At 40.2% G+C, this 10871-nt stretch overlaps 1 protein-coding gene across 1 annotated transcript; it reads right to left on the minus strand.

The window, feature by feature from the left end:
* Nucleotides 1-1699: 1699 nt before the first annotated feature.
* LOC139457628 (prolactin-releasing peptide receptor-like) lies at nucleotides 1700-2923 on the minus strand. Its single transcript, XM_071238986.1, has one exon. The coding sequence runs from the start codon at nucleotides 2921-2923 to the stop codon at nucleotides 1700-1702; it is 1224 nt and encodes a 407-aa protein (XP_071095087.1).
* Between the last annotated feature and the right edge of the window lie 7948 nt (nucleotides 2924-10871).

The raw sequence follows: 10871 nt of genomic DNA on the forward strand, positions 1-10871 counted from the left end.
ACAACTTCAGTGGGCACAGAGTCATCGCTATTGGCGTCATCGTGAGTGGAGGCGTGTCATCTTCTCTGATGTAAGTCGCTTTTGTGTCTCACATGCAGACGGAAGAGTCAGAATTTGGCGGCGTCGAGGTGATCGTTTCGCTGACAGAAACGTTGTGGAAAGGGATCCATTGGGTGGACCTAGCGTCATGATATGGGCAGGGATTGGACTTAATGCGAGACTTGGACCCATGTGCTTTCTGAATGTTGGTCAAGGTCGGGGACACGGCGTCACTGCTCAGCAGTATATCGACCAAGTGATCATACCCCACGTTGTTCCATTTTTTGCACAACATCAACAACACATTTTCCAGGACAACGCCCGTCCCCATGTTGCCTGAGCTACCATGGCCTTTCTGCAACAACACAACATCCGTGTTCTACCGTGGCCAGCCCTCAGCTCTGATCTGAGCCCCATCGAACACTTGTGGGATGAGGTTCAAAGGCATCTGCACAATGTGCGCCCAGTCCCTACAACTGCCGATGAACTTCGCACAGCTGCTCTGAATGTGTGCAGGAGGATCCCTAGGGCCTTCACAAATCGTCTGATCCACTCCATGTACAGGAGATGTGTGGCAGTGATCAATGCTAATGGTGGTCACACCAGGTATTGACTGACATTTTGGGTATTGACCCGAAACTGTGTAAGCCCTTAACATTTAAAAAACCCAATTATGTCATCTGCGTTTTAATCCATTAAACTGTCTTCAGTCAAATTTTTGTCAATCTTGCCCTATTAGTATTTCTTGTGTTCACTGTTGAAAATAAATACTGCATACTCGACTTGCGTTTCTTTTGCGTGTGAGTATCTGATTTTAATTTAAACCCTTATGAGGAAGTCGCTGGCATCATGAATCATATACCCATGTCCGTACTACACATCTTCATGTACTGTGGACATGTTCTGTACAGCCTGCTGGAACACATGCCCTCAGGTACACATTGTTGTACATGTTATTTAATCAAGTGAAAGAAAAGGGATAAATCACATTTGTATCATGTTTACAATCTGAGCATCTGTGTCAAATGATAAATAGAGATAATTAATATCCGAGCACGTGTGTCATGCTGATTTTACGTCACAATAAGATTCAAATGACGTCAACAATGCACTGGTTGAACTGGTTGAACAAAATAATAATGCATAACACTGCCAATGTCTTGCCCAGTATTATCATCTTCAACTCAACCAAACAAGTAACAGACATCTTCATTACGTTCCATCGGTGCTTAGATGATGCAGCAACGCGAAATACGCTTTGCTACCACCGAGTCAATATGGCACATGATTTCAGATTGGCCCTACAAACATCGCACAGCCATTTCCTTAATCATGAGTCCATTGTGCGATTCCGACCACATCGGATCACCATCAACTAATGATGATACCGGCTGTTCCGAAATGGTGAGCGGATCCTGCCTCACCGGTGGCACAGGTCACAAACACATGCAAAGTCAAGTGTAAGTAAGTGAGCGAGCGAGTAGGGTTATACACCACTTTCAGTAACATATATATCCCGGCAGGGAACATCAGAAATGGGCTTCACATATTGTACTCATGCATATATCAAAACCGGGCTTCGGCGTGACACAAGGCTTCCCCACCGCCCCCACCTCAACAAACACGGAAACATAGGGTATACGGAAGGAACATGTGTTATTTATGTTGTGTTAGAGATGCGCGTTTCTGGAAGCTGGTGCTGACTTTGAAGCTGTGAGTCCTGAGTTTCAGATGTTTGCTCCCCAGAATTCCAGGCACAGAGAACACGTTTAAAATGTCTCCTGAACATAGATGAAGTGAAGCTGTATACAAATTGATTGATGGCACAGTTGAGAAACATCAAGTTCACAGCAAGGTCAAAGGTTTCAATCTGTGCATGGGACAAATTATACATGTCGAATTTAACCAAACTGAAATATACAGTAAGGACAACACTTGGCGCCGACGAGAGTAGAAACACCACAGTAAGAACAAAGAAGGTTATAGTTGCTGTCCTGGTTTTATCCCTGCTAGAATTCTGTGTGGAGCGAAGACTGGCAGCTCTATCCCTGTTGTGAGTTCTAAGTGCTTTGACAATAGCACTATACAACACAGTCAGAGTTGCAGTTATTCCTATTAGCTCAACGCAAACCCAGGTTGCAAGCATGATCGACTGAACTGTTAGTTTTGTATATGAGCTAAACTCACAGATGGGCACGAGAACAAAGTCGCTTCCCCTTTCAATACACATCAACGTGTCTCTTACGAAAAATATGTGTGGCGTGCTCGCTATTGCAGAAACACAGATTGAAATTAGGCAAAGTTTTTTCGCAAGCATTTCTGACATCTGCGAGTTGTATGGTTGGCATACTTTCTTGTATCTTTGAACTGCAATGATGATGAATATTAATCCAGAATTAAGAGTGTTAAAGTGCTTCACGAATGTCATCACTTGGCACAAATGTCCGGCATCAACATCATCAGGGGAGGTAAGTCGGGAAATCAGCGTAGTTGGGACAGCAACCACTGTAGAAACCAGGTCAAAAACAGCCAAAAGTTTAACAAAGAATCCAAAAATATGTATTCGTATTTTCCGAGTGTATATATACAACACCAATATGTTTCCAAATATTCCAACCACCAGAATGAGGAGCATGAACATCATCGTCGGAGCATGGAATATAAACCGTTCCCTGGTTGTAAGAGTAATTGATCTGTTCTGGCATGTAATCTTGAAGAGTGCTGTTGTTTCGAGGAAAGAAGAAGAACGTCTGTAGTCGCACACTGTATGTACTCTGTTAGTAGTATGCTGGACCAGCGTATACTGAGCTCGCTGTACACTGTTAGCAGGATGTGGGGCTGGTGGATACTGGACTGACCCTTCACTGTTAGGACTATGTGTCATATATAACGACTATTTGTGTATATAACGCCCTGTCATTTCCCACTGGAGACAGGACCTGCACATGTTGACTTGAATCAAGGAAACGTGTGTGTCATTGCATTCGGGAAGTAATATGACTTGTAACACTCGTTTCGTAGTGAATCTATCTTTGTATCTTTAAGTTATCACATTGTTCTGCAATTAGTTTGCACGAAAAACTGACGTCTTGATCATTACTTACTTCCAACAATCTTGAAGAGATTTCATAATTAGGATTATGGAAATTGTTTTTATAAGTTTTTTTACAGCAACCATAGTAATACAGACGTCTTGACCATTAAAGGCATGTTGGGACAGTTTCGGCAGTATTGTATCATTTATTTAAAAAATATCACCAGCAGTCACTTTATATGAACAAATCTGCATCTGTACATGTGTTTTAACATCTGTATCTATGGTAAATGAATCCATTAGTAATGAGAGAAAATGTTATTAAATGGCGGACGACAGACAGTCATTTCATACACTGTTACATGGTAGCGTATTTTATTGTCAAATAACGATTGTAGTAAATGTAGTACTCTTTTATGAAAGCAGTGGGGGGAAGTTACTATATTTAGATGCTAGTGTGACTGAGATGGATCTAGTTAGACCATCTATAAGACCATCTATAAGGGGACAAGAGCGTGCCTCTCGCATTTTTCACACATTTCCTCTCACATTTCGTTACATCGAGACCAGCCTCCCTCTTCCACTATCAAACGGGTCCTCTGTCTTGCTGTAATCCAACCCAATGCCATAACGCTGCCGCCCCCGAACCGATCTTCTTCCACGACACAATGATTGACGTAACGTTCACCTGGACGTCGGTACACACGAATCCGTCCATCGCTGTGGCTGAGGTGAAAACGAGACTCGTCAGTGAATAGAACTTGTCCCCACTGCATGGCCGTCCAGCGTAGACGCTGTCTGCACCTCTGTAGACGTGCCTGACGGTGGTTTCCTGACAAAATCGGACACCTGGCGGGTCTTCTGGCGACAATTCCTGCACATTTGAGGCGACGACGTACGGTTTGTAAAGATATTCGTCGAAGGCCAGGGATGCTTCTTGAAACAATGCATATGGAATCCCGTTAACGCACATGTTTTTATATCAATTCTTGGGTAGTGAAATGCATGGGGCTTGCATAAAAGTCAACTTTTGCAAAGAATGCATGCTTTTCTGTAGCAGTTGCGTTTCTATGATTTGATTCCAATAGTGTACTATAATATTGAAAACCAAACTTCACTTGTTTGAAAAATACACGAGAATATTGGTGTCACAGGAACTTTTGTTGTTGAGTATAGTTGCAGTTATTTTATGTGTACCTAGTGAATTGTGTGATACATTTGTTGAGTGTATACCACTTGTTGGTTGTTTGTTGGTTTCATTCCAAACTCTTTTACGTACAGATTTCTGGGTTAACATATTGTTTCAATTTGGGAATCGACACGTAACAACACTGACTGATGAGCTACGATGGAAAACAATGTCGGTTAGTTTTTCATGCTTGTATTAAATTGAGAATGATACAGTGTAAAGTTTTACGTTATTGTTTGTTAATACAGCAGCCTCAAAAATGTGAAATTGTGACCACCTAATACAAAGCATTAAGTACACTGAATCCACAGAGGTTGTAAGTTTGGCATGACATTCGGGTGCATTAGAGGATGGTACACAGTCAGTCCGTCACAGCTGAGATTCTTCCAGACGGTGCCCAATCCAAGTATTGTCCATCACAGTGGTCTTTGTAAGGTACCAAGTAGTTGCCCCCGACGGCGTGTCCAAGCCTTCATGGATCAAATGATAATGTCGTTAACTCATAATGCCAATGACTCGATTGTCTGGTCCGAATTCGATTATTTACAGACCGCCGTCATTTAGCTGGGATATTGCAGAGTGCAAAGAAACAAACAAACAAACATAATTTATGTTTGAGACAGAATAATTTTAGTCAACGCTTCAAAACATATACTTGTCTCAGGAAGGAGGAGTTTTTTACATTGAATAAATTATACTTTGGTAAAAAACACCAAATGCACATTTCGTGAGCAGATAAATCTTTTTCAAACAATGTTTGGAATGTTTAACTGTTCTGAACCTTTCTACCCAGTCACGGTAGCCTGTGACGTGATACCGAGATTGACGCAACATTCAGTAATGGCCAAATATAGGTTTTTCAATATGGCTGACAAATTGGGATGTCATCATTGGTGGGAACAAGTATGTCAAATTTCAGGAAATTCGTCTCAAGTTTCTGACGAGATAACGTTAACAGTGTGATGACATGTATTTTCTGGCAATTTTGGAGCATGGCCGAAGTGTGAAGCTCAAAAAAGGGTCAGAGTTTAAAATGGCACACAACTCTGACTACAGATTTATCACATTTAATTACAATTTGAGGTGAGGCAAGATGGAATGGAGTTTATATCGCGTTGAAGATAATTGTATAGCAACGTGCATGCGCATGCGTGTATGTTATGTTTGTGCATTGCTGCTTGTACAAGTTCGAAATTATGCTGATTTGTTTAATGACCACTGAAACCCGTGAAGATCCGGGGTAGAATAGGTCTTCAGCAACTTCAGTAAAAGGCGACTTTGCTTGTCGTAAAAGGCGACTAACGGGATCGGGTGTTCAGGCTCGCTGACTTGGTTGATGCATGTCATCGTATCCCAATGGCGTGGATCGATGCTCAAAACGTCAGTCACTGGATTGTCTGGTCCAGACTCGATTATTTACAGACCGCCGTCACATAGCTGGAATATCAATCCATTTGTATACAGCTTCACTTCATCTGTGTTCAGGAGACATTTTAAACGTGTTCTCTGTGCTTGGAATTCTGGAGAGCAAACATCCGCAACTCAGGACTCACAGCTTCAAAGTCATCACAGCATTCCAGAAACAAGCTTCTCTAACACAACAAAAAGAACATCCATGCTTGTCCCTTGACTTGAACATAAATCATGTTTCCGTGTTTGTTCAGGTGATCAAGTGGTAGTGACGGCTGCCACAGGTGGGGCAGGACACACTCACCTTTTCGCGAACGCCTAGTATCATCACAGACTGAAGGTCATTCGTAAACATATTCTTGTGATGTGGTTGGAATCGTGCAATGATTATGGAAAAGGTTGTGCCATGTTTGTAGGATGAATCTAACATCATGTGAACACGTGCAGCATCGTACAATGGATTCTGCTTTAGTCAGAGATTTCTGCGGCGTAAGGCAACAAATAAACACTTACATTGTATGAACATTGTGAAAAGGACGCATGTTACCTGGTAGTGGAAGACATGCTTACCCTTTTAGCGAGCGAACACCTCGTGTGATCTGTCATCCATTCATGTAACTTTCAGTCCACTGGAACCTATTTCGGCAAATATTTGGGACTGATTATTCTCTGGCGTTGGTGTTTTATAGATCATGATTAAGAAAATGGTTTTGTTGCTTTTATTGAAGGTCCTGGAATTGTATAATGAGATGACGACCATGTCGATATTGCGGTAGATTTCTTACTCATACTTTACTTTACTCATACTTTATAATTATTGTTTATTCTTTTTGAGAGCAAGCTTAATATTTTGTGCTTTTTTGGATTTGTTAACGTGTGCTTTATTGTAATGTCAACTGATTATATTTTTACTTGAATATAATTGTTCCCTTTAGTTGATAACAATATTTGTAGTGTTCACCGGTGACATTCAAAATGAAAATGGAGATATATGTTATTATACACAATGTGAAGAGAGGTATGAAATAAAAACAGATTTTCGTACAAATTAAGGTATTAAAAAAGCTGTTTTGAAATGCATAAAGTTTGGGGTAAAATATCGAGCCAGATTAATGGAATGCCCATTCACACCATTTAATATAAGAGTGCTAAATAATAAACAAAAAGGAAGTATAATGGTTTAGCGAGCTCTACTGGACTCAAGCTTTTCTAAAACAGATAGCCAAGAAAGCTGGGGGAAAGTGTTCAGTAAACAGTATAAAATTGCTGTTCAAGAAACTATTGACCTAATGACCTACAGATGTACAAATAGTGTTGACATGAAATGTGTCATGATGCCAATATCTGGATTGATGTGACTGATTGGCTTGGTAATATTTCAGAGAGAAGAATACATTTTCAAATGAAAACATTATATTTGGATTCACGGGCACAAGTAATCATCCCCGAAATGCTATCTTGTGAATCGAGGAACAAACCATATACACAGCAAGTCGTAATTAAGGTAAACCTCATTTCAAACAAATCAAAAGAGAAATACTCAAATATGATCAGATAACCATGCTTACTGTCATCGCGAACAGTAACCAGGTTTTTTTATGCATTTTGGTCATCCAGACGTTGTTCTCATATACTACTCGCAAAAACAAAGCGTTACAGTGAATACTGAATAATAACCTCCTTTCAATAAGTAATATATGTATAAGTACATGTTTTGTCTATCGTGTGTACCTGCGTCTCTGAGTGTGTGGGTATGCAAGTAACATTTACGTATGAAGTAAACCTAAAATGTACCAAAGCCTCTCCGATGTTTTAGATGATCTGAAGCATGTTGTTAACCTGAAGAGCACAGGAATATCCACCCCATATCTGTATCCTGATGTAACATCGGGGATCCGGAAATATTTTTTGGCCAATCAGACATTTGCATTTGGCCACGCCCACGTCATATCTATTGTTGAATGTTCATGCATGAATAAAAGAATAAACTATTCTCTTCTAACATGGCAATAAGTGCCGGCAACGATTTCGCACATTTGTCGATAGCTTTTTGTCATTGAAAGCCATCTAAACTTGCGGACGGACCTCTGAAGGGCGCACATGGGGTTCATCTAGTAAGTCCTGCCACATTTGCAAATTAGATAGATTCTTGGGCGAGCGACTAAAATATGCCAACAAAGTGTTCAATATTGATTTATATTAACTGACCTCTTTTACAGTCTTCGCAACATCTACACATGCTAATGCTAATCGGTGAGCAACACAATGCATCTCTACTAGACGTGGGCAAAAGTCTTTCATGCTTGCGGCCACCCCAGCACTTCTACCTTCTACCTAACATGACAGCGGCACCATCGGACCCCATTCCATATACTCTCCCCAAAGAAAGTCTAACATTCTTAAAATAAGCTAACAATGACGCAGTAATCGGCTGTATATCTGCAGCATCCGTTACAGTAAAATGCATGTGCAACGTCGTATTTGGTCCTAAATAACTATTACTACAACATGTGTTGTAAATAAATCCCAACTATTCTGATTTTTTCTTATTTTGTCATATATTACCTGCAAATAAAGTTTAAATGCGCCTGGCCTCGATATTGATTGTATGGAAGTCCATTAGGGCCATGCCATTTTGTTAATGATCTCTTATATGCCGTTACACACATGTACAGATTTCATAATCCAGTAATCTTATTATAATGGTTTTCATATAACTCCATTTTAACAATAAATTACGAAGTATTTGCATATTTGTATTGTAAAAAACAACAAAGTCACGAAATTGTATTTTCATAACAGGAGATGTCCCCGCAATGTTGCACAAGTGATCTATCCTGTTATACCTAATCAGTTTAGATCAAATCAATTCCCTTTGTTTAAAGGGGTAGAATAGGTCTTCAGCAACCCATGCTTGCCGTAAAAGGCGACTATGCTTGTCGTAAGAGGTAACTAACGGGATCGGGTGGTCAGGCTCGCTGACTTGGTATGTCATCGTCTCCCAATTGCATGGATTGATGCGCATGGTGTCAATCACTGGATAGTCTGATCCAGACTCGATTATTTTCAGACCGGCGTCATATAGCTGGAATATTGCTGAGTGCGGCGTTAAAGAACCAACAAACCAATTTTTACAGCTACTTGCAGGTGTTGGAAAAGGCGTATATCGGAGATTGCTGAATGTGAAACAAAACGAACTCTCCCAGCAGGCACAACTATGTGCTTCAACCTTGAAATGATTACAACGTAATGTGATTTTTGGATGGATTTGGAAGTTGTGACGGTGTTGAAATGTCGACGTTGAATCAACATCAGATATCAATGTTGAAATAATGTCGTGCATCAAAGTGGATGGTTTGTTGCATTGATACATTCATCTTGCACTACATAATCAGGTCAAATGGACTCCCAAACTCTACTCCTACTCCTAGTCCGGGTTGCACCTTCCAAGGCACTAGAGGGCACTGACTGAGGTAAAGGGTTCATATCGTGTCGTGGGCATGCTGATTTCTCCACATTGGAGACCAAGTCGTGGTTCAATTCGGGTGAAATGATGCATGTTGCGAGAGTCCAATGTCACTTATGGACGGTCAGATAACCACTGGGTTATCGCCAGACAAACACAAGACAACAAACGACAATATTTTCATTGAAAAGAAAATACAACCTTTGAGTGACACCATAACATGAAAGAATTCAATATAAAACTGGTAAAACCCAAACTGTCCCGCAGATAAGTTCGTGCACTCCATAGCAAAGTCATATTAGGGAAAACATCTGTAAGAGCCATCCTAAAAGTCTATAGCCTTTCGCACATCTGTGATTTGGCCCAATTCAGTATTTTAGCACATCCCACGAGCGTCTCCTGATGTCGAGTATCTTACGTCAGTTCGGAACACATCCAACTAGGAATACTGCACAATGTACTTTTCAGCATAAAAGATGCATCATCTCCGTTAGTCCGTCACAGACATCTGCTCTCCTCGTCCGGTCGACACACTGGAGAGAAAAAGCAAAACTCTTATTAATATATAAAGATAACCATGATGAATAAACCAAACTTAAAGAATAAAATTATTATCCACATATATCGACAGTATTGTGGCAAATACAGCTAGATTACGGAACTCAACGAAACAACAGTTATCAAGCACATGAAGTCAACGTTAGCGTGTACTGCATAATATATTCGTAAAGAAGAAAAAAAACACCCATCTGTGCATATAGACAAGTGGTGACACTCGCCATTTTGGTTCATATTCAAGATTTCGCACTCGGTTTGCATTACACCTCGATATCACTTATTTTAGCCTATCGACACTTGGTTGGTTGGTTGGTTGGTTGGTTGGTTGGTTGGTTGTTTAACGCCGCACTCAGCAATATTCCTACATAATCTGTGATCACCTTACCTCGTATTTATTTTAAGAACGATTGGTTCAAAATATAAAAATGGTGGATCCTAATATTAGCCTTCTTGCAAAATGTTGGGTTTGACAAGGAAACCTATGTCGTATAATTAAACATGGTAAGGTGAGAGATTGCTTTGCCCAAATATGCGACAGGAATGTTCAGGTTAAATTAAATGTAAGATGTTCTGGCAGTTTCGGTAATAAAATTTTCTCATGTCAGTATTTTTTTTCGTAGTTAAGTAAGTTTAATACAAATATTTAATTATCATCGTTAAACCAAATGTATGGATAGGGAAATAGGAAGTAAATGTTTGAAACATTATCATTTGGTACAAAACAGAGTTTAGAGTCCTTAAATATATTGATTCCAACAAACGACAAAAAATAATATGCAGAATATATCGTTGAATTTGCAACATTGAAAAATGTCATATGCCTGCTGGGTTATAAAATAAAAGACAGTTATTTAATTGCAGTAAATAGACTGCCATTGTCGCACGAAAGATAAAACCATTGCCTCTTTTCATTGTCAGTGAGAAGCCGTGTAGTAGTTTGGAGGTTCGTTCACGTCTCATACCTCATGAGTTCGAAGAGGAAACAATTCCATATGACGCTGCTTTCAAGCTCAAGGTGGTTCCTTTGCTGAAAGTTGGAGTTAGAGGAAACTGAATGGCACTCACACTTGCACCAAGAGCAACATAAGAGCGACATATATAAAAGAACGTCCCTACCAGCTGTTGCCGAGTTGGTCCAGACAGCCTGGAAACAAGTACCAGAAGACATGGCGCTG

The sequence above is a fragment of the Haliotis cracherodii genome, unplaced genomic scaffold (genome assembly GCF_022045235.1).
Source record: "Haliotis cracherodii isolate W230 unplaced genomic scaffold, xgHalCrac1.p SCAF_1, whole genome shotgun sequence".
In the NCBI taxonomy this organism is placed as follows: domain Eukaryota; kingdom Metazoa; phylum Mollusca; class Gastropoda; order Lepetellida; family Haliotidae; genus Haliotis; species Haliotis cracherodii.